Source organism: Anser cygnoides, chromosome 3 (genome assembly GCF_040182565.1).
Source record: "Anser cygnoides isolate HZ-2024a breed goose chromosome 3, Taihu_goose_T2T_genome, whole genome shotgun sequence".
Lineage (NCBI taxonomy): Eukaryota > Metazoa > Chordata > Aves > Anseriformes > Anatidae > Anser > Anser cygnoides.
Window position 1 is genome coordinate 77240266 of NC_089875.1, and position 26010 is coordinate 77266275.

At 36.7% G+C, this 26010-nt stretch overlaps 1 protein-coding gene across 5 annotated transcripts in view; it reads right to left on the minus strand.

Annotated features, from left to right (window-relative positions):
* The window catches only part of GRIK2 (glutamate ionotropic receptor kainate type subunit 2), a 413364-nt gene that overhangs the window by 160409 nt on the left and 226945 nt on the right, over positions 1–26010 (minus strand). For all 5 annotated transcript variants that reach the window (XM_048054417.2, XM_048054420.2, XM_048054416.2 and 2 more), the window contains 2 exons: positions 23326–23439; positions 737–943 (listed from right to left, as the gene is read on the minus strand). In XM_048054417.2, coding sequence (XP_047910374.1) covers positions 737–943; positions 23326–23439 — 321 coding nt within the window. The remainder of the gene's footprint in view (positions 1–736; positions 944–23325; positions 23440–26010) is intronic.

Sequence of the window (26010 nt, forward strand, 5' to 3'; positions counted from 1 at the left end):
ATCTCTGTATTAAGCAATTCACTCAAATAAATACTAAAAGGCACAATGACATATTTAATAAAAAAAAAATGAAATTCAAACAAACTGAATTCAACTGGCATGACCAACTGGGAAAGCATGTTTTGAAGGACATTAAGTAATGCCTGGCCTAAGTAATTGTAATGGTATTTGCTCTGACACTGTTTGCATTACTTTGCTGCTTCAGTATATGTTGAGATTTCTGTCTTACTGCTTGCACTTTATTGCTTATGTTTCAAGAAAGATGTTCCTATTTTTTTTGCATATCAAATAATTTATGCGTTAAAAATGGATACACAAAAACTTCTCTAAGACAAAGTCTCAGATCCACGATCAGAAAAGGCCTGACTTCTACTGATTAATGAAGACTATATTCTGTCACTAAATAAATAAATAAATAAAACAGATACATGTTCTCAGAAAGAAATTCTGAATAATATCTATTCTTTATTTTGACTTAGGCATATGCCATGGAAGAGCTAAAGCAGTTTGGCAGGAAACAAATATTGTCTATAGACAAAATAGAGATGCAGAATAGACTTGGTTTAACAGAATTTGGAGGAAATAATCATTGATGTGGATCTTGCATTATTCTTTTAAACATCTGCATTTTCCAAGACAGTACTATTCAAATGGCATTATCGTAAAATGTTTCACAATTTTTATAGATATAATTGAAATGTAAATGGAGAGTAGAAAGCTTCCAAAATTAACTTACATGATCAATTAGCTCACGAACCATTCCATTCCACTGTCCGCTGGCATCTTCCTGGGCTCCATATTTTCCATCCTCCACCAGTCTAATCTCATAGGAAAATCCAAGGATAGTAGACAGCTCCCTTAGGAGGTCAATGCAATAACCTTCAAATCGATCATTTCCATACAAAGGTTTATCTGACTTCTTGAACATTACATATGGCTCTTCCTGTAAAAATTAAGAAATCAGAACAAATATTGAATGCCCCCCATACCTTTTTTTTTTTATTATTAACCTAAATTAGTACACTATCATGATAACCCTCCCTGTAAAAAGAATTAAATGAAAAGTAGAATAATCTTAGTTTTTGGTTATATGTCTCCTCAACAAGTTACATATGTTATATGAGTTAATACATAAGTTATATACAAGTTAATATCAAACACTATTTGGATGGACATAGTAAGCCTCTTACAATGCATTAAAAATGTTATTAGCAACTGAATAAAAACATTTTAATTTAAACCCAAAATATCAATCAAACACTTTAAGTATCTGGTGTTACACTTTTCTTGACATGAGCTCTTAACTATTTTCTTAATGTTTTCTTAGGCAAGGTATAGAAAACTGACAGGGAGAAAAAAGTCAAAGTACCTGCTTTCTGTTGCCTCAAGTCATAGCCCGCCATTTTCAAGATTGTGGCAAAACCAGACACAAGTTAACTCAAAAAGCAAATTCTTTGATATGTATTCCATGAAAACTGAATTTAATTTCTTTAAACATTATATTCCTATGTTTAATTTAGGATTTGATGTGACTTTTCTACATAAAGTGATATGGAAATAGGACAGTAAGCAATTTAAAATAACCAGCAGAATATTTATAATTATGGGAAGAAATTTAACATTTAGGAAAATGTAGGGTTTTTCCATCTGCTTGTTGATATAAGATAACCATCCTTAAACACAAAGCTGAAAGGAAAAGTACACAGAACAAATGGTAGTGTTTTCCACTATAATATGGTAACAATCTTCGATTTCTATTTGTAGGGTTGAACACATGACTCAGTCTGTCCTCATGCTTTAGAGAGGCTTTTTCATTTTGTACAATAATAAAAAATAAGCACCAAAGAAGGTAAGATTAATGGTAGTAGATTCAATTACTGCACCAGATGCAAGTCTCAATGAATAATCGGATAAACTCTCCAGGGTAACTTAACAAAATTCATACCGCCCTATATCTCCACATCAGCATTCAGTGGGGTTAAAGTCACTTCATTCTACAGACATCTGACAGCTTTAATAAGGATCTGTCAGCATCGTTGATGTAAACCTCTATCTTGAGGAGTCCCATGATTTACACTTTTTTATCTGCATGAAACTGGAACTTTGGCATGTAAGATTTCACCCAAAATGCAAGGGAGAAAGCATGGATATCATTTGCTCTCAGAATAAATGTGTTCAGAAGATATGTGTTCCTATGCTGCCTCTTACTTTTTCTTTTTTTTTTCAAAAAAAAAAACACTACTGAATGAAGACTTTGCTGGGATTCTATTGTTACATGTTTCTATTGAAATTAATAAGGTTAGGACCTGATTTTAGAAATGTACACCAGTGATATTCATACGGTTAGCAAGGAATCTAACATAAAATAAATTGTCCAAAGAAACAACTAGAATATAATGACGGAAACTTATCAAACAACAGATAGGCAAATGACTCCAGTAGAGCTCTTCTAGATGTAGTTCTGACAAGAATGAAGACCTGACTGAAAATATGACAGCTGAAAGCAATTTAAGTGACAAGGATCATGGAATAGATCTTCACAGAGCAGACAGAGTGACAGAACAAAACCTATGTATGAAAACAGTTGCTAATATACTCAGATAATTGATATGGAATATTCCATAGAAGACAGCTATAAGGAAAACAGTTTTTCAGGTGAAATGAGAATTCTTTAAAGAAAGCCCAGTATGGGCCAAGCAGAAGCTATGCTAAGACAAAATACAGAAAGTGTAGAAAAAGGAGCAACAAAACTCAGCTGTGAATTCTTCGCTGAGCATGAAATGCAGAAAAAGTATGAAAGAAGTGAAATGTAACTCAGTTCAACTGACAAAGAGAAAAACAAACAAAAACCTCGCACAACTAGGAAATGTCAAAATATGGGAGAATTAGCACTGTATATAAAGGATAAAAAGCAACATTCTAGAAACAAGGATAAAAAAAAAAAAAAGTCTAGGAACTAGTTCATCTGTTGCCCAACAAGAAGAGAAAAACATGAAATGACATTACTAAGATGATCAAACAATTTGATGATCTTCCTGTGCCTGTTTTCCCTGAAAAGGTTATGGTTGACCAGGTAATTTATAGAATTAACATTAGAAACACAATAAGAAGAGCTTAGACTAAAATAGGAAAAGATAACTTCAGAGAGTCCTTTAATATTAAACATTTTCTGGAATCTTTGTATTAAATAATGCCATTTTTAGAAAAATGTTATTTTAATCTTAGGTGTATTATAAAGCTATTCCTTTTGTGTAAAGCTAAGAAACTATGGAGAAGGAAAGAAGCTAAGGAAAGTCATCACATCATATTATACACAAAGTCATGCCATTCTTCCTAAAAATATGAACAAAATTTGTCTGCCTGGAAATGTGCACTTCATTAAAATAGATTCATTATCAATCTGGGAAGTAGTAATACATAATATTCCTGTCTAGAGTAAAGTTAAATATTTCCACTTGTTGTCTTGTTTTCAAAGAGGAAACATGTTAATTGGATGTGCATTCACACCGTAACGGGGACAAAATCAGAATTCAAAATGATAAATTTCAGAAAATAAGAGTAATTAAAAATACAGTGTCATTCAAAAGGAATTAATGAATAATTTCAGATGAATAACAAATTGCATGAATTCAGGAGGAAAAGAGCTGATTACGTTGCAATTCTACAAAATTAAGTTCTAGATATTATAGGGGATCACACACTAGGCATTGTCAACAATGTCACACTATCAACTGAGAAAAGACCAAACTGATCTGCTTGGATCTGCTTTGAGAGCGTATTTGGACTAGAGGACCTATAGAGGATATTTCCCATCAAAATTGATCTTTTTAAAATTTATTTTTGACACTATGAATGTTTGAGTTGCTGTACTGCATCCAGTTTTGAATACTGCACTTCAATAGAAACATCAACCAAGATCTACAAAAAATGATGAGGAATGACTAACAGAATAAAGTGTGTTTTGATTATTATTTAAGGAAGAATATACTGATGGGGGAGTCAACACATACAACGTGTTTACAAAGAGGAATCAGAAAAGTTATTTTCTGTATATGGGACAAAAGTAATGTCCTTACACCCTGACAAACTAAATCAGGTTAGATATTAAGAGAAACTTTATAATGGTAAGTACGATTAAGTGCCACAGTAGGTTATCTAAGAATTTGGATGGTGTTGCTGTGTTGCTAGGAAAAAAAAAAAAAAAAAAACAAAAAAACAGCTACCTGAGAAACTGTTTTTACTGTGGAAAGAAAATCCTTCACCCAATAAACGAAACACTAACAATTAAAAAGCTGTCTATTTCAGATGTGAAGTTATGTGGTTTTGGAGTGTTCAAAATGTCTTCTATTTCTTTACCAATATAGTATTAGTATATATAATATACCATAATATACTATAATACACTATTAACTAGTTAATTAACTACATATTAGTTATATTAGTTATACAATATTATATATTGTATAATATATTATATATTATATATATTAGTATATTATATATACTAGTTAATAACATATTATATATAGTAATACTATATATAATATACGTATATACTATTACTATTATATACTATTAGTATATTGGTAAAGAAATCAACCAACCAGTATACCAACTTCAAATATATCTACTTCAAATATGAGTATTCTCATACTCAATAAAATTATTAGCTACACTTTAAATTTTAACATTTATAACTGAAGATGTAAAAAACCTCAGATGTGTGCTTCCCAAACAGAACAGCCAAACAGAACAGCTTTTGTAGGCAATATGAAGTTCCTATCTAGCTTGGAATGCTCATGTACACAGACCCTAGACATTTGCTCTCTGAATTGCTCAGATGTTTACTGTCACACATCCTCCAGTCTACCTGGAATCAATTTTCTTGACAATAGTTTTGTTTCTATCTCCTATTCAATGCAATCCTGTATTACATGGAGTGGAATTTAAATTTGTGTGATATCAGGGAGGCAGTATAATTGTCAATGCGTATTTTTTATGTCTCTTTTACTCAGGAAGGACAGATGGATTTTCTTCACTGACCCATCCAGCTCATCCATATATTCTTGCATATTTTCCTGCAACATCATTACAGTAATCCTCAATCACTTTATATTCTGCTGATGCTGTTTTACACTTCATGAAAAATAATAATAATGTTGTAACACTTTCTAGAATTAAGGGTTCCAAGTCCATATTCTTTGATTATCCTTTACTCTGACTAGCTTGGGTAAGGGTTGCAATAGTCTCTATGCTACTATTTAATAATTATAATACTCTGTTATAGAAAAAAGCTTTTGATGAAAAGTATCACCAATGAGTCATATTAACACTCTCTTAATATTTTCACAATCCTTATGTTATTCCTGTACTTAATGGCTCTGGCTGTTTTCCTTATAGAGTCTTCCACTGTCCAAAATATCTGATTTTTTGTCTTCACAGATTTTACTTGCAATGCAATACAATTCCTCATTTAGCTTTGACAGGATTCAACTCTGATTTATCAGAAAATGTTTTGGGGGAGATTCATGTACAATAGCTCTTACGTACCCCCAAAGTTTTCTCAGGTTCTTCTCTTTCTCCACTGGCAATATACAATGCACATTCCAAATACTGAATATAGTATTTATTTATTTTGGACAATTCCATGCAAAGATCTGCTTTATTTGTTCAATTTTTAATTATATATTACAGACAAATATTGGTTGTCACTCATGAAAGTGCCTATGCACTAAATATATGATCACCATAGTTTCTTGGTGGATTATCACTTCCACGGAATTTTTTCACAAGGACAATTATCATCCATTAGGTAGACAGAGTATTTAAGCTGACTACTTTTCAAAGACCAGCAACTGTTTCATACTTACTTTAAACTTGTTCTCAATGTAATGTCCTCAATCAGCTCCTGAAAACATGAGCCCCAAAATATACACCATATCACAAAATGAGTTGGTTAGACTTGGTTGCTGTATGTTTAAAAATATTATTTAAAATCATAGAATCATTAAGGTTGTAATAGACCTCCAAGATCATCTGGTCCAACCATCCCCCTACCACCGGTATCATCCACTTAGGGACCCAAGTCCCTAAGTACCACATCCAACCTCTCCTTAAACACCCCCCGGGAACTGTGATTCTACAACCTCCCTGGGCAACCCATTCTGATGCCTAACTACTCTTTCTAAGAAATTTCTCGTAACTTGAGACCTGAACCTCCCCTGGTGCAACTTGAGGCCATTCCCTCTTGTCCTAATGCTAGTTATCTGCTAGGCGACCCCCAGCTCCTCACATCTTCTCAGCAGTTTCAATTAAGATTAATAAATACAATCTTTTAACTGGACACATCTCCCAGGAAAGAGGAAAAAACAAACAAACAAACAAAACCACCCTTCCTGTTAGCACCTTTATTATTGATTGAAATACTTGAAGCAAAAGCCATTGAATAAGCTCTGCATAGGTGCTCTGAGAAAGATTCTTGAATAAATTCTCAAGCAGAGGCAATGTTTACAGAAAATGTGCCTACTCTGAATTCACTTAGGCTATACAAAAGGTTTTCTATCATGTATTTCTATCAAGGATGCTTGTCCTGAAATGAGAGTAACCAAAGTGAGAGTTAATAGCTGCACTTTCAAAACAACACTTTTCATCATCCAAATTATTCTTGCTTCTAGTTTAACTTATTCTTGATGTGCAAAATTGAACATGGAAAACAACACTGAAGAATACTGAGAACGGAATAATTCAAAGAAAAAAAAATGCAAAAGTTTGAGAATAAAAAGCCAATAGTCTGAAATCTCTGAAAAAGCACTGATAATGAAGAATTCCTCATCTCCTTCATAAAAGACAAAAGAAAGGATGCTGGGTAAAAAAACTTGCACACTGGTAAAATGTAAAATAAATTAGGCAGCTATTTGACACTGCATGATTTATTTCATTATGGTTGCTAAGTGAATAGTTCTTTGATGGAGTTTGAATTAAATAAAAACTCAAAGGATCACATATATATTCATACATCTTATTTTACAGTTGTATCCTTCATAGTCTTTATTATAAATAGTTTTCTAAGAAAAGCGAGAAATGGAAAGGGTGTTATTTCAATGCCAACAAGGAGAGACGCATACAACAGTATCCCTCCCTGTGTGTATGTGCTCAGAAATATGCAGTATACTCCTCCAGCTTTCAGCACATACCTCTATCACCAAACTATTAAGTTTAGTCTAAAACCAAACACTAGTTTTGTTTCAGCTGGTTATATTTTATTGTGATAGCTTTTTCTCTGGAGGGAAAGGCTTCATGCAACCAGTTCCTTTTAAAATAGAAGGGTTTAAAAAGAACAAAAGCAAATAACCAGAAACTTTGATTCTTCACAGGAGATAAACTGCCAGTATCTCTAGCACTCAGGACAACAGAATAACAAGATAACCCTCTGGAGTTTATTAGAAATTTTACATATATTGCAAATGCATTATCTTCAGTGCTAAGCATCCACATTGCACTTGAAGGAGACAGCCACATATGCATTTCGTAGTCTGAAATCTTCAGTTTTGCTAATTAACTATATATACATGAACTTCACTTACCTGGATAATGCAATCACCTTTTTATACATAGGTGGCTGTACCTATTCCATCTGTATAACTCAGGTGAACAATTTTGGAAAAAAAAAAATCAGCCCTACAGAAAACATTCTGTGTTGTAAAGAATGTTCTTGCATATGCCACAAACACGGCTATCACTAGTTCTCTCAATAACATTGCAACACCATTATATTGTTATGCCAGTTAGATTTCAACATGTGAATATTATAAATAAGTCTTCCTAGAGTGAGCTGTCTTTATGATTTCATAAGCAAATTTCTGCCAAGTTATCTGGCTCCTTCGAGTTTATCATGTGCATATTTGTGACAATGACCACAGAGCAAGAATGCATACCACGTGTGACCAGAATACCTTGAGTTTGTTTGGAAAACATTAGTGTACGTTACGATAATGGTATTTTTAAAGGATGTTAAAAAAAAAAAAAAAAAAGAAAAAAAAAGGAAATTAGCCAACCAGTCACTGTAGAGGAGTTATTCAACTAGTTAAGAAACAGTGGCCGTGATTATCAAAAACAGCGTAACTTGACTTCTTTCCTACTCATGGGGACCTTATGTGGAATGCAAGTTCAATCATGCAGAAAAGAATGCTGCATTTTAAAAATCACTACGTCAAAGGAAATAAAGAAAGGTACCAATATGTATGTCAACAACTGTTCAGCCTAAAGCATAAGAAAATCTAACTCATTTGGAAAGAGATTTCTGAAAGTTAGGAAAGTTAGAAAATATTTTTGGAGCAATTTTCTTCTGAAAAAAAATCAACATGAAGTACTTACACAGCAGGATAGAATCTTTCCATAAATCTTATTCTGTATCTTTAAAGTCAGATTAATATAATTGCGATATTCTGCAGAAGTCTGCAGATTTTAGAGGATCTTAAGAGTTTTATTCTGAGATCATTCTAGTCCAGTGAAAGAATGTAAATAAAATACAGTAAATTCTACTGACTCAAGAAGTGATATAATGCAAAGTGATTTTGTTTCATTAAAAGCTGGTTTATGTCTAGCTGAAAAGATATCTAGTTTATGTGGCCTTTATCTCAGTACAAAAAAAAAAAAAAAAGTAACTGTGAAAGCAGCTGACTAGTACCTAGTCCAGTGTATAAAAAAGAACTAAGCACTTGTCCAGTACAAAACACAATGAGAAGGAAATTAATCAGGTCTAAAAGGATACAAGGTAGAAAAAAATACTTTATTAAAAAGTTAGTAATGATAATTTCCAAGATAAACAAAATAGAATTGGAATCAAGACCACAGGCCTGGCAGGAAGCTATGCATTCCCAGAATAGTACAATTTCTTGTTTTGACTCTTAAAAAAAAGACCAAAATAGCCAAAATACTTGTATTCCTTGCTCATACATCATATTAATTGCATGGCTCTTGGTCAACATTGTAAATTAGAGGATGAGAGACCATATATACGTACACGTCACCAAGTGGTACTATACATGTCTAAGTAATAGAAAGTAAAATCAGACTTTTGTAATCAGAATAGACTCCAATCTGAATGAAATATAAAGTACACTGGCACAATCAATACTAAAATGTTCCAAAATAAGCAAACAATAATAATTAAAAAAAATATCCAAACTCAAAACTACTATATCACATTCAATTTACAGATAAATAATTGATTACAGAATTAAAAATTGGTGCTAATGTAAATTGTTATAACTTCATTACTTACTTCACACATAAACCGATAAAAGGCCTTAAAGTGAACACCCTTAAAGTGAACTTTTGCAAAATAATTTGATACCACACCGAAATTGATCTTGTTGTCTTTCTTATCTACTTAGGTGATGGTTGAATGCAAAACTTAACCTTCTTTAATTGTTACTACATAAAATTTTGCAATGAAATTAACACAAAATTGAATTCATTAAAATCTGACTGGATAAAATTTTTCTGTAATCAAGTAATCCAGTACAACATTTCTGGGTATCCACACAGTATATATTTGATTTCAGTAAGTAACAAGAACAAGATACCATACAGAAAAAAAGATTGTGGTGGGGCTGTAAGATGGACTCAAGCAAATAGTGTATATTTTAATAGTTCTTCCTTTAAACTTTGAGAAATTATAATGAAAATCATAGCTTTAAGAAAGAAATTTACCCTGAGAAGCCGTGTTGTGAGCACTTATTAATTTTATCAACAGGTCAGCTTGCTGTACAACTTTAAGATCAAAGAAGTTATTTAGTGAATCGTAAGAGTAAGATATCTTCAAGAGAAATTGATATAGAAGACCCAATAGGTACTGAATGTGGGAATGCAGATAAACTAGCAAAGGCAAGTAATCATTTTTTTTTAGAAAAATTACTGCAAATTACACTAAATAGAACTATTGCAAATAAAGATGTGATCGCAGGGCAGAGTAAAGTAGCATGTAGATTAGAAATTATATCTATAAACAGAAAATAAATCCTTGAAAATATTTAGTATTGAAAAAAAAAAAGTTACACATTTATTCAAGAATTATATGGCCCCCAGATAACTGCTCTTTTCATGTTAACCTTCTGTTTCCACATATTTTTGATGCACAAAGAGGTTGTGGAGGCTTTTGAAAATATCCAGTGATCACTTGGCAACCTATTCTAGATGTCCCTCCTTGAGCAGAGGGGTTGGACCAGAGGGCCCTTCCAACTTCAACCATTCCATGATTCTGTGATATTTTGCTTTATTGATAAGATGCAGTCCTCCTGGCTGTGTGGTGAATTTCAGCCACAGTGATTATTTTCAGTGACAGTGAAGTCAAAATAATCTGCAGAAGACAAGTATTTGTCATATACTACAATCCAAGGGGTTATCACCCTTCTGGATGCAAAAAGAGAAGATTACATCAAGGTGTAGAGAGATTACATAAAGCCTTCATTTGGTATAAATTTTCTTCTGATGTCCAAAAGTTTCAAATGTATTAAAGGCCAGATTACATGACCAAAATGTTTCCTTCTGACTTTATGTGCTGTCTCCATGAATATAAACAATTGGTTTTCCCATAATAATTGTCTAAATTGCATCATTTCTATGATACTAAGTACACTATCTTCAAAGACTTTTTTTTCATTACAACTATCAATGTAACAACTTCTCCATAATGTAACTTCATGTGTTCTACTTGCAAACTTCATCGTATTCATTTTTAATGAGTATGTTGCATCACAGACTTAAAGCTTCCCTACACAATAAAAGATTATTGCCTTATGTTTCTACATGTTGAATTAATACTGTAGCTTTACAGACTTGTTTTAGTATTTAAAATGCACAACTAACACTCGAATGAAATCCCACTTATTCTATCCAAATGTAGGAGTGGAAAAAAATTACTGATAGAATTTTTTTATATTTGATTGTTTTGCTCTCTACGCTTTCATTTCAAACAAATTTGTACAAGAAAGGCTTACTTGATTTGTTCCAGTGGGTTGTATTATATTTCAACTCTAAAGATACTACTAGAAATTATGACAATAAATAAAATGTTTCAAATTATACTAATTTTATTTTTTAGGGATAGATATCAAATCTATAGGTTGTTCTTTAATACTTTCAACATGGACATATGTATTTTTAAAGAATCCAGGGCTTTATGTATTAATATCTGTATTGGAAAAAAAAATGATGATGATGAAAAGAGAAAGGACATCTTCAAAATCTGCCACTGTTAGAACAGTGAATTTGAATCATTAGCTTCTCCTCACCAGGGAGACTAGAGTTAAAAGACTGCCATACCTAATTAACATTTCTGTCGGATGTAAGGAATACACAATAGGCTTTCACAGTTGGCAGTCAAAATTCAAATGGGAGAGATGAAGCAATCCACTAGCTACAATCAATGCAATAAATTACTAAGACATTAGTCATTTGAGGCAGGATATTCTAATCAAGAAACTATTACAAAAAAAGAAAACAGTATTCTTCCTCCACTATACTATCTATTATAGAAATACACTATGAATATCCTTATTTCAAATCCTTTAGGATACTTCCTAGTGTGACCTTTTGGGTCATGAAACACATAGTCAAAAATTACTGCCTGTAGAAATGAAGCCATAGTTGTTCTTTTCTGCAGTTTCACTCCTCATTTTGTCAGACTTCCTACATAAAAATAGTTTTCTTTATTCTCATAAAATTCACTTTTAACTTTGGCCAGACTTGAAATTAATTCAACTACATCCCAGAAAATTGTACTAAGTTCCCATTCCAGTAAAGTAAAATGGGTACAAATAGATTCCCATTTCAAGCAAATTTACTTCATTCAATAAATCACAGAATGTGAAATCATTAAACTGTTGCAACACTGCAAACTCTACTAACATTTTTTTTCAGCTGAATCATACTGTCTTCATGATACAAAAAGAATATCAAAGACATTATTAGTTCTTATTGTAATGGAAAGCAAAACATTATTTTCTTATAATGTATCTTAGAATTTCAAAAGACTGGAAAAAAAAAAAAAGAATAGGTGTTAAAAACTGATCCTTGCAGCTATCTAACAGTATATTTTTATTGCTAACATTTTAGCAGAAAGTAATTGAAGCATCACAGAATTATTTGAAAAAAAGTTGTTTGGGATGATGCTGTAAACTTGGAATCCACAGAAAGTACTTCTCAGTCATTATCCTGAGATTCGCCATCCTACATGGCCATCCTATGTTCTGTCTGCAACCAGCCATGAGGAAAATAGCTTTGCTGACCATTTTATATGAAGTCAAACTTACTTTAACTTGTGCCAATGGTACTACATTTATTCATTACACTTACTAACCTCAACTATTTTTCCTTTTACGTATGAAATACAAACAAGAACTGTGGCCAAGCATATCTCTAAATAACCTGAAAGTCTGTAGGCATCAAAGGTTATTAAAAGTACACAGACATTACGTTGGATCTCAGGACAAGGATATTGTTCAACCTAACCTTTTTTGTATTTCGAGCACATATAATATACATATACGCTTTACTTTTCAGCTACATCTTCAAGAATTCAGTCAGTTTTACAGTCTGCACTAGTGGCTGAAGACAGAAGGGTGGAATTGAGGCAGGGATGGAAGTAAGTTCAAGAGAGAGAGGGTATAGACAGAGGATTTTGAGACAGGTGTGGGAGAGACAAATAGACACGTTACAGAATCACAGAAGAGTAGTTAGCAGTGACATTGTGAGCCTGGTGAGCTAAACTACCCCTGGCTGTTGTTTTTTTTTTTCACAGAATCACATATTAATCTAGGTTGGAAGAGACCTCCAAGATCACCCAGTCCAACCTCTGACCTAACACTAACAAATCCTCCACTAAACCATATCACTAAAGGCTACATCTAAACGTCTCTTAAAGACCTCCAGGGATAGCGACTCAACCACCTCCCTGGACAGCCCATTCCAATGCCTAACAACCCTTTCAGTAAAGAAGTTCTTCCTAATATCCAACCTAAACCTCCCCTGGTTTAGCCCATTCCCCCTCGTCCTGTCACCAGGCACGTGGGAGAATAGACCAACCCCCACCTCTCTACAGCCTCCTTTAAGGTATCTATAGAGTGTGATAAGGTCTCCCCTGAGCCTTCTCTTCTCCAGCCTGAACAATCCCAGCTCCCCCAGCTGCTCCTCATAAGACTTGTTCTCCAGACCCCTCACCAGCTTTGTTGCCCTTCTCTGGACTCTCTCGAGCACCTCCATGTCCTTCTTGTAGCGAGGGGCCCAAAACTCAACACAGTACTTGAGGTGCGGCCTCACCAGAGCCAAGTACAGGGGGACAATCACTTCCCTAGACCTGCTGGCCAAACTATTTCTTATACAAGCCAGGACGCTGTTGGCCTTCTTGGCCACCTGAGCACACTGCTGGCTCATATTCAGCCAACTATCAACCAGTACTCCCAGGTCCTTCTCGGCCAGGCAGCTTTCCAACCACTCATCTCCCAGCCTGTAGCTCTGCTTGGGGTTGTTACGCCCCAGATGCAGGACCCAGCACTTGGCCTTGTTGAACTTCATACAGCTGACCTCAGCCCATCAGTCCAGCCTATCCAGATCCTCCTGCAGAGCCTTCCTACCCTCGAGCAGATCAACACATGCACCTAACTTGGTGTCATCTGCAAACTTACTGAGGGTGCACTCGATCCCCTCACCCACATCATCGATAAAGATATTAAAGAGAACTGGCCCTAGTACTGAGCCCTGGGGGACTCCACTAGTGACCAGCCTCCAACTGGATTTAACTCCATTCACCACAACTCTCTGGGCCCAGCTATCCAGCCAGTTTTTAACCCAACAAAGCGTACACCAGTCCAAGCCCCGAGCAGCCAGTTTCTCGAGGAGAATGTTGTGGGAAACGGTGTCAAAAGCCTTACTGAGGTCAAGGTAGATCACATCCACAGCCTTCCCCTCATCCACCAAGCGCGTCACTTGGTCATAGAAGGAGATCAGGTTTGTCAAGCAGGACCTGCCTTTCATAAACCCATGCTGACTGGGTCTGATCGCCTGGTTGCTCTGTGAGTGCCGCGTGATGACACTCAAGATAATCTGCTCCATGAGCTTCCCTGGCACTGAGGTCAAGCTAACAGGCCTATAGTTTGCCGGGTCTACCCTCCGGCCCTTCTTGTAGATGGGCGTCACTTTTGCTAGCCACCAGTCGACTGGGACCTCCCCTGATAGCCAGGACTGCTGATAAATGATGGAAAGCGGCTTGGCCAGTTCTCTCAGCACTCTCAGGTGGATCCCTTCTGGTCCCATCAACTTGCGTACATCTAAGTGCTGTAGCAGGTCGCCAACCATTTCCTCGTGGATTGTGAGGGCCACATCCTGCTCCCCATCCCCTTCCACCAGCTCAGGGTACCAGATATCCAGAGAACAACTGGTCTTGCCTCTAAAGACTGAGGCAAAGAAGGCATTGAGCACCTCAGCCTTTTCCTCATCTCTCATCACTAAGTTTCCCCCCGCATCCAGTAAAGGATGGAGATTCTCCTTAGTCCTCCTTTTCGTGTTAATGTATTTATAAAAACATTTTCTGTTGTCTTTAAGTGCAGTAGCCAGATTGAGCTCCAGATGAGCTTTGGCCTTTCTAATTTTGTCCCTACACATCCTTACAACATCCTTATAATCCATCTGAGTTGCCTGTCCTCTTTTCCAAAGATCATAAACCCTCTTTTTTTTCCTAAGCTCGAGCCACAACTCTCTGTTCAGCCAGGCCAGTCTTCTTCCACGCTGGCTCATCTTTGGGCACGTGGGGACAGAGCCATTAAGATTTCCTTCTTGAGGAGTGCCCAGCCTTCCTGGACTCCTCTGCCCTTCAGAACTGCCTCCCAAGAGACTCTGCCAACCAGTGTCCTGAACAGCTCAAAGTCACCCCTCTGGAAGTCCGAGACAGTGGTTTTACTGGTCCCTCTCCTGACTTCGCCAAGAATAGAGAACTCTACCATTTCATGGTCACTCTGCCCAAAACAGCTCCCGACCACCACATCTCCCACCAGTCCGTCTCTGTTCGTGAACAGAAGGTCTAGCGGGGCACCTCCCCTGGTAGGCTCCCTAACCAGCTGCGTCAGGAAACTATCTTCCACGCTCTCCAGAAACCTCCTAGACTGCTTCCTCTGAGCTGTATTGCATTTCCAGGATATGTCTGGGAAGTTGAAGTCCCCCACGAGGACTAGAGCTGACGATTTCACAACTTTTGCCTGTAGAATTCCTTGTCCATCTCCTCATCCTGGTTTGGTGGTCTATAACAGCCCCCCACCAGGATGTCTGCCCTGTTGGCCTTCCCACCGATCCTAACCCACAGGGACTCAACCTTATCATTCCCAGTCTCAGTCTCGAGTTCCACAACATCAAAACACTCTCTAATATAGAGAGCCCCTTCTGTGCTGCCTGTCCCTTCTGAAGAGCCTATAGCCAGTCATTGCAGCACTCCAGTCATGGGAGTGGTCCCACCACGTTTCAGTGATGGCAACCAAGTCATAGCTAGCCTGCTGCTATATTGATCATGATGGGAAGTATATAAAAAGGTAAAGCACCAAAACTGGAAAGTAAGGAGTTGCATATCCTCTTAGATTCTGAAGAAAACTATGATTTAACACATCTGAGTAAACTAAAAATAATAATAATAATAATAATAATAATAATAATAATAATAATAATAATCCAGTATAAGATTCAATTCAACTATTTGCTGGCAGTACACAAAATTCAAATAGATTTATGAGAGAGAAATAATTATTCAGAACTATAACATCAGCAGGTACCAAATATAATTGAATTATTAATTGCTTAATCATCCTAGAATGATACATCCTTGATTATATCTGCATCATGTATCTTTCCACAAAAACTACCACTAAACTGAAAAAGGTTACAAATCTGCAGTTCTGTGTACAAGACGTGAGTGACACGTTTTTTTATGACACATTTTTTTATGCAGACAAAAGATAAAGTTATTCTTTCTACATTTATTCAATTAAATTTTGGGCATAAAACTAAATCATGCTTTAAATATCCTTTGGGTAGGGAGATGGTAGAACTAGGTGATCCTGGAAGTCTTTTCCAATCTTAATGATTCTATGATTCCATACCCTTCCTCTACAGGATCGTTTTTGTTTAGTACAGGTATAAATCATCTTTGCACATAACTAAATAAAATAAAAAATAAATATAAGGAATATGAGGATAGTTCAAAAAAGGATTATGAATTGCTTATTTATAGCTGCCTTTTATACTAATATAGTTATTGTTGGGTAATTTCAATAACTCTTTTCAGCTATGAAGACATTTTAAGAGTGATACTTAGAATAATGAATGAACCAGAAATTCTTCTGGTGCGGAAATCAAGTGTATGAGCTTAGTTTTGTAGCTTTATATTTCTGTGCTTAGAAAATATATTTATATTGGACATAAGTATATTACTGTATTTTCATTGTGTAGCAAAGTGACATATTAATATACAAAAGTGCAGTTCCTAGAAGCATGTTTTCTTCTTGATCACTTGCCACTTCTCTCTTCTTTCGTTTTGAAGAATACTGCTCTAAAGAAAGGCAGTTCCCTCATTAAGCCTTACACATGATTTTTCTGTGCTGTTTTTTCTACTTTATCGGTTCCCTGCAATAGCCTATAGCATACTGTCAGCTGTGGAGTCTTGATTAGTTTTCTCTGTAGTTTGCTCTAATACTCACTTTTCTTTTAAAGACTCTAGTGGTTTTTGTTTGTTTGTTTTAATTCTGCTTACTGAAATTCTGAAAAATATCTTTTTCCTCCTTTGTATTGGGATCATTAAGATTTTTCCAACTGTGAGTATATTCTGCTTTTTCAATTACGATTGAGTCTACTTGAAGATGAAAGTATATTGATAGGCAAAGTAGTAATAAATAAATTGCTATTCATAAATTCATCTAGTGCAAGTAAGGAGGGAATAACATGATCTTTTAGTCTTGATTTCTGCATAATGCAAGCTATAGATAACAATCTGAAAGATTGTTCCTTGGTTTATGAGCAATTCAGAAGCTCTGTTACTAGGAGTCAGGGTTTCCAGTACCCAATCACTTCTGAGAAGTCTACTGGCATGTAGTTTGGGTGCAAATATCTGGTTTCCAAGATACGTTTCCATAGCAGCCCAGACTACTAGCAGAACAAGTTTAATGGGGTGGATTTTTGGGGAGGGAAATATTTTAAAAATAAATAAATAAATAATGCTGTTTGAATCTTTGCTAATCATAGCTTTGGATATCACAATCTTTGATACTGTTGCTGTATTTTAGATTAATGTAGAAAGTGCAGTGGAACTTCAGAATTTCTCCAAGAATTAAAATTCTACATTCCAAGCATTTTGCCATTAAAAATAAATCCTAGCTGTCCAGTTAATTAATAAAGAATTCTTATAATGTGATTTTCCTTAACTGACGTTGTTATACAAGATATCAGAGGTGTATTTTCCTTTAGATTTAAGATGCAAGCTTCTTAAATACTTTTGTTCTCATACATAGTTCAATATTACTTTGGAACCTTTGTAACTATGAAGTTCAACATTCCTGTTATAAGTGTATATGCATGGCATTTTTTTATTTATGCTAAATTGCATACCAGTGTGTACATCTTATCATACAGGTTCGTTTCTCCTGTTCAGCTGAAATGGCTGCTCCATTCATTTCCTTTGTAGCTTTTCGTTGGTTTTCTGTATCTGCCTTCATCAAAGCTCTGTAAAGCTCCAAGTTGTCTAGTTTAACTTTTTCAAGAAATGTGTGAAAGGTATGAAAGGCCTGTGAGGGTCTTGTTACTTCACTTTTGAAATGTTGTGGGTTTTTTTGTTATTTTTTTTTTAATTTTTGCTCGACTTCCCACTAAATCATGCCCCTAAGCACCATGTCCAACCTCTCCTTAAACACCCCCAGGGATGGTGACTATACCACACAGAATCTTAGAATATCCCAAGTTGGAAGGGACCCACAAAGATCATCGAATTCAACTCCTGGCTCCACACAGGTCTACCCAAAAATTCAGACCATATGACTGAGAGTGTAGTCCAAATGCTTCTTAAACTCCAACAGGCTTGGTTTTGTGACTATGTCCCTGGGGAGCCTGTTGCAGTGCACAACCACCCACCCTCTCGGTGAAGAATCTTTTTCTGATATCCAACCTGAACCTCCTCTGTCACAGCTTGACACCATTCCCTCAGGTCCTATCGCTGGTCACCAGAGAGAATAGGTAAGCGCCTGCCCCTCCACTCCCCCTCATGAGGAAGCTGTAGACCGCAATGAGGTCTCCCCTCAGCCTCCTCTTTTCCAGGCTGAACAAACCAAGTGACCTCAGCCACTCCTCATATCTCTTCCCCTCTAGGCCCTTCACCATCTTTGTAGAACTACCACTTCCCTGGGCAACACGTTCCAATGCCTGACTACTCTTTCTGAGAAGAAATGTCTCCTAATTTCTAACCTGAACCTCCCCTGGTGCAACTTGAGGCCATTCCCTCTAGTCCTATCGCTAGCTATCTGCAAGAAGAGGCCGACCCCCAGCTCCCCACAACTTCCTTTCAGGTAGTTGTAGAGAGCAATAAGGTATCCCCTGAGTCTCCTCTTCTCCAGACTAAACAACCCCAGTTCCCTCAGCCACTCCTCATGAAACTTGTGTTCCAGACCCTTCACCAGCTTTGTAGCTCTTCTCTGGACATGTTCCAGGGCCTCGATGTCGTTCTTGTTGTGACGGACCCAAAACTGAACACAGTACTCAAGGTGCAGCCTCACCAGAACTGAGTACAGGGGAATTATCACCTCCCTGGTCCTGCTGGCTGCAGTATTCCTGATATGAGCCAGGATACCATTGGCCTTCTTGGCCTCCTGGGCACACTGCTGGCTCGTGTTCAGGCAAGCATCAGTCAGTACCCCCAGACCCTTTTCCTCTGCACAGCTTTCGAGCCACTCTATCCCAAGCCTGTAATGTTACCTGGGTCTGTTGTGGCCAAACTGCAGGACCTGGCACTTAGCCATGTTGAATCTCATCCCACTGGCCTCTGCCCATTGATCCTATCTGTCCAGGTCCCTCTGCAGGGCCTTCCTACGCTCCAGCAGATCAACAATTCCCCCCCGCTTGGTGTCATCTGCAAACTTACTGAGGGTAAGTAAGTACTCATTATTTCAAATAAAATAATGCAAGTTTAAGTATCACTACACAAAGTCAATCTGATAAACACAGTATGTGGACTCAAACCTCACCAACAGATAGATGTTAAAACATAAATGTAATTGAAACATCCTAAGTTATTGAGTGTGTTTCTTACAGGATTTTGCAGGGATAGATCCTTGTCCCAGTATTGTTATCACTGGTCTAGAAGAAAGTATAACATGATTGCTAATGAAGTGTGAAGATGACACAAAGGCTAGTTGAGTAATGAGTAACTAAGGGGACAGGTCACTAATACAGACAAGACTATATTCTGGAAAGCTGTAATTCTAAAAAGCAATTAGGAAAAATATGAAAATTACCTATTAGTGGAATGTTTCAAGAAAAGTATCTAGGCAGCACATCTGGATACGATATAACAGGACCATAGCTGGTTCAATTGGAATTGCTAAGATGCATTTTTTGATGAGGCACTAGTTTTGATATACATAAAAACAGAAAACTTGAGAAGGACACTGGGAAGAAATGAAAGACTGGAACTCTACAAAACATGCTTTTACTTTAACAAAATATAAGAGTTTGATTTAAATTTTATTTAAAAAAAAAAAAAAAGACAGCTAAGAGATATGTTCATAAACCTGTGCAAGAAAAAGTTGTGGTAAGACTACTGTTCTTCGCATAATGAGAACTTGAAAGTCAATAATTAATATCTGAAAGTGAGTCATGTTCCAAATAAGTATCAGTTATGTATTTTTCAATTAGTGGCATAAAAACAAAAGGTTTAAGTTTTTTGTATTGTTTTTGTAAATTGCCAAATAAAAACAGATCTTATACATAATCAAAAAGTTACTCACCAGATGTAGTAATAGACCTTATACATAATGAAAAAGTTACTCACCAAATGTAGTAATACGGCTTACATTACAGAAAAGGTTAGATGTACATTGGCATTTGTATCTCCATACCTATGAAAATTCATTCTAGTCAGAATATATGTTAGTAGCTAAAACTTCCTTATTAAAGAATAAACCTGTTGCGAAGTTCTGGTGGTTTAACACCAGTAGGTAGCTCAGCACCACCACACAGCTTTCTGACTCCCCTTCCTCAACATAACAGGGAGAAAAAACATGATAAAATAAAGGCCATGGGTTGAAATAAGGACAAGGAGATAGCTTACCAGTTACTTTCATGGGCAAAACAGACTCAATATAAGGATATTAATGTAATTTGTTGTCTATTGCTAACAGATCAGAGCGTTGCGAAATAAAAGCAAATTAAAAACACTTCTCCCCCCATTCACCCTCTTCTACCTGCTCCCCTCGAGCGCTGCCAGGGGATGGCAAATTGGACTTATGGTCAGTACACAGCACTTCATCTCTGCCGCTTATTCACCTTTATACTCTTCCCCTGCTCCAGTAAGGGGTCCCTCCCACGGGGTGCTGTCCTTCCCGAACTTATCCTGTGTGGGCTCCCCACAAGCAGCAGCTCTTCAAGAACTGCTCCAACATGGCTCCGTACCACAGGGTCCATCCATCAGGAGCAAACTACTCCAACACGGGTCCCCCATGGGTGGCAGCTCCCCCCATACCCCCTGCTCCTGCGTGGGCTCCTCTCCATGGGCTGCAGCTCCGGCCCGGGGCCTGCTCCTGCAGGGGCTCTCCATGGGCCGCAGCCTCCTCCAGGCCACATCCACCTGCTCCACCGGGGGCTCCTCCACAGGCTGCAGCGTGGAGCCAGAAGAGGCTCCACGCCAGAGCATGGGCCTCTTCAAGGTCTGCAGGGAACTTCAGCTCTGTCACCTGGAGCACCTCCTGCCCTACTTCTGCACTGACCTTGGGGTCTGCAGGGCTGTTTCTCTCACAATTTCTCATTCCTTTCTCCCAGTTGTTGTGAAACTACAGTTCCACAGCATTTTTTTTTTCCCTTTCTTAGATATGTTCTCACAGAGGCATAAACATTATTGTCCTTTGGCTCAGCTTTGGCCAGCAGTGGGTCCTCTTTTGGAGCCAGCTGGAGCTGGCTCTGATCTGACATGGGGAAGCTTCTGGATTCTTCTGACAGAAGCCACCCCTGCAGCCCCCCTGCTACCATAAGCTTGCCATGTAAGTCCAATAAATATGTGAATTATTTTTGGATACCTGCAAACTCACAATGGTGGTGACAGCCAACAAATACAGCAGATGCACTTCTGGAAAATTTTTAATTTCTTGCAATTAAAATTGCTATTTCAAAATTATGGTTTGGAAATTACTGAACATTTATTTCTATGTAACTAAATACACGTAACTGTAAGAAAGTCAAAAACATCTCATTCACCACAGTGAATTTGTCAGTAATGGTAATGAAAAAGAAGTTACTTGAAATGTTTCTTCTGATCCATAATAAAATAATTAAATCTGATTAAAATTTTCAACTTAATTATCATGCAATAACTCTGATGAAAATGATGAATCATAGAATCATTTAGGTTGGAAAAGACCTCTAAGATCATCTGATCAAATTTTAACCTAGCACTGCCAAGTCTATCACTAAAACACGTCCTTAAATATCACATCTCCACATCTTTTAAATTCTTCCGGGGATGGTAACTCAACCACTTCCCTGGGCAGCCTGTTCCAATGCTTTACAACTCTTTCAGTGAATTATTTTTTTTTCCTGACAGCCAACATTCCCTGGCACAACTTGAGGCCACTTCTTCTTGAACTACTGTTTGTTGCTTGGGAGAATAGATCAGCCCCCACCCCACTACAACCTCCTTTGAGGTAGCTGTAGAAAGTAATAAGGTCTTCTCTGAGCCTCCTTTTCTCTAGGCTAAATAACCTCAGTTCTGTCAGCTGCTCCTCGTAAGGCTTGCTCTCTAGATCCTTCACCAGCTTCATTGCCTTTCTTTGGACATGCTCCATCACCTCAATGTCTTTCTTTTAGTGAGGGGCCCAAAACTGAATACAATATTCTAGCTTTGGTCCCACCAGAGCTGAGTACAGGGGGACATTCACAGGGGACTTCATGACACACTATTTCTGATACAAGTCAGGATGCTGTTGGCCTTCTTGGCCACCTGAGCACCCTGCTGGCTCATATTCAGCCGGCTATTGACCAATAACCCCAGGTGCTTTTCTGCTGGCCATCTTTCCAGCCACTCTTCCCCCAACTTAAAATGCTGAACGGGGTTGTCGTGACCCAAGCACAGGACCAACGCTTATCATTGCTGTACTTCACATAGTTGGCCTTGGCCCATTGGTCCAGACTATACAGATCCGTCTGTAGAGCCTTCCTACCCTCAGGGTAGGAACACTCCTGCCTCTTGGTGTCATCTGCAAACTTAGCGAGTGTACTTGATCCCCTTTTCTAGATCATCGATAAAGATATTGAAGAGATCCGGTCCAAAACTGAGGCCTGGGGGACATCACTTGTAACCAGCCATCATCTGGATTTAACTCCATTTACCACAACTCTTTGGGCATAGCCACCCAGACAGTTTTTTACTCAGCAAAGTGTATGCCTGTCCAAACCATGAGCAACTAGTTTCTGCAGAAGAATGCTGTGGAAAACAATATCAAAAGCTTTACTAAAATCTAGGTAAACCACATCCACAGCATTTCTCTCATCCACTAAGCAGGTTACCTTGTCATAGAAGGAGATCAGGTTAGTTAAGCAGGGCCTGCCTTTCATAAAGCCATGCTGACTGCGCCTGATCACCTGGTTGCCCTGAATGTGCCATGTGATGGCACTCAAGATGATCTGCTCCATAAACACTTCCTACTTTCCTTAAAAGTGGTATCATGATGTTAAGTAGCACATGAAAGCAATAAATTTTGTATGGCTTATAGCCAGACTACTTTGTTTGAATCAAACAAGTTTTGTCCTCTCACATGGTGCTGAACTGTTTTGTCAATTATCCAAACATTTAGTCAATAATAAGGAAACTGAAATTACTCATCAACTGACATAATTCTAAACGGATAATTTACTTACAATTTTGATGAGAGTAAATATGCATTACCAACTTAACAAATGGAGTTCATTCATGACACAGTAATTGCTAAGTAACTGTAACATATATTACAGATTGTTCATTACTGTTGTAATTAGTATAGCATGTTCTTTCAGTTTTCCTGTGTTTCTGGAAATGTAGATATAGTTGCTTACCAAAATGGTGGTAACAATTAAGGAGCGATTGGACAGGGAATCCGTGATGTTTGCTGGTTTTCCTTTCTGATTCTCTGTCATGTTAAGGCCACTCAGTGGATCCCAAGTTCCAACCTATAAAACAGTATATTACTATGTAAATTGTCCATTAGTTACATTTCAATGTCTAGAAAATAATGCTTTAAGGAAAAACAGATTGCTACAGAAGAAAAAAAGATCAGTAGCACTTATTATTCACCCCTGTTTCATTATCTTTTGTCATTACATTGAAAGCCTACTTTTTTAATATATGATTCATGATACTTCAGATTGTGTTTCGTGAAGTGTGACATAAGGGGAAAAACGATGCGTATAATGTCTACAGCCACACTGAATACTTAATTTTCCATTTAACTTTCATACTTCAAGATAAACCACATTTGAAGGTAACTCAATAGTTGGGTGGAAATTCATTTGCAGAGCATAGAGCATCCTCTCTACAGAAAGACCTATCGTTTTCTCTCATCAGAGAGAACAGACGGGCAAAAGATGTTTTCGTAAAAATGTAACAGGGAAGGCTGAAAGTGAAATAACTTAACTGATTTCCAGATAAATGTTCAGTATATATATCTTTTGACACTTTGTACCTTGAATTTCTTACTCCAGCAAAGTCAATAGGATTTTTATCTAAGCTAGGAACCAGGGTTATGATTTAAGGTTCAGGTCAAGGACAATCTCATGTACTAAGTGGTAAGTAGTGGGTCTTACGCTTATATCATTCATCTGCAATTTCATCACTGTAAAATGAAAGCAGGCACGCAATAAATACATCTGGTTTTAGACATCAGATTATTTTTTGTATTACTACACTGTCTAGAAAATAAAAACTTTATTTTTTTTGTTTTTAGAAAATATTTTAAATATTACTTCAAATACTCAGCAACATCTACAATATGAGCTGAAGATTCTTTAAAATTGAATATGGACAGTAATTCAATAATTCTGTGAGGTAGCAGGTTTTATTGTGAATATATATATATACATATGTATATATATGCATATATATAAACACATACAGAGGAATATTTGTCAAATCTTTCAAACTGATTCCTGAGAAACTGCTTTTAAGCGATTCATTACAGCATGGCTGTCAACTAAATTTAGGACACAATTCAGTATGGCTTGAATAAAGAGAGTTTAATCTTTAAAACCGAGCATACAGTGGAGTATGAATCAGCAGAAGCTGTAAGAGAGAAAAGGCAAGTTTGATCTCTTTTTCTACCATGTCCTGTTCGTCAGGAACATTTTATCTTTCTTCTTTGCATATAACACTCAGTTACAAGACAAGGGCCACTCCTTTGAATGGCTATGATTCTTAAATTTTGGCTATTCAGTACCTCTTATAGTGAAGACAGAACTGTGAAGGGAAGAAGGGGGAACACGTGTCTCAAATACAATTGGACAATAACATCGAACAAATCATCTCAAAGCACTGAAATCAAAGCTTACTATTAAAAAAAAAATTCTTCATTTACTATTTTAGTATTACTTCATTTTGTGACTTGAAAGGTTTTTAGGAACCCAAAACAATCAGCCCTGCAGTTTGGCCACAATTAAGAAACTGTAAAAGGACTGAGAACTTTTTGTTGCAATATTCTGTTAGTTAAAGCAATCAAAGTGTTCCTTCTACTTTGACGAAAGAGCAAACTAGGAAAATAGACTAATAAGGAGTGACAAAGACCAGAGCTTGAGTCTATCCCTGCTGTTTTATACACATAATTGAACCTATACTAATCTCCCCTGTAAGATTCAGTTTCAGTAACACGAGTAGCACAAAAATTTCTAAGGGAATGTCATCACCTTATTTGATCATTTTCAAACCCCGAATTCATTAAATCATATATTTTATTCTGTGGTTCATAATTCAGATATATCTGGACAAAAGCCAACACACTATTAATTAAAATACTTCTTCCCCTACTTTTTAATACAGTTACAGCCACAAGCAAATGAATAATTATCAACTATTAGATTTTGGGTTTTATCTACTACATCCATCTAGACTAATAAGAACTATCAACTGCACAATTTTAAAAAGGAACTTGTATCTTGATAAACTATTGCGTTATTTTTCTAAATGAGGTTAAGTATACTTGCGTTGCACAAAATCATCTATTTTTGTAAATCAATAATCTAAGAAATGGAACAAAAGTAGGATGTTCCACATAGTACATCTTTTGCATGTTATTAATGAACTCAAAAACTTATGCCAGGCATTCTGATGTACTATGTGGAACAGTATCACATATACATCTTCCCAAAACTGCTCCTTCTAGAGAAAACAGTGCATAAACAATGCATTAAATTCATTTTTTTCTATTTACTTAAGCACGATGTTTTAATTCTAAAATAGCCTTTTGAACAGAACAGAATTGCTAATGGGTTTTCACTAAAAAATCAAGAGTACTTTAAATGCCATAAATGTTGAAAAAGCAAATCAAGGTACTCTGCTACATGTAACTTCAATTCAAACAACTTGCAATTTACTTCTACTGCATCATATCTATTTCCAACAAAATTTCAAGTTCTCCTTTAAACTGAAACAACCTGATACACTAATGTACACAGCAGAGAGGATGTTCATATAGTAAATATAGTCACAGGGCAACTGTCTGATTTTCCCCCTGTAAGTTCAATATGGCACTG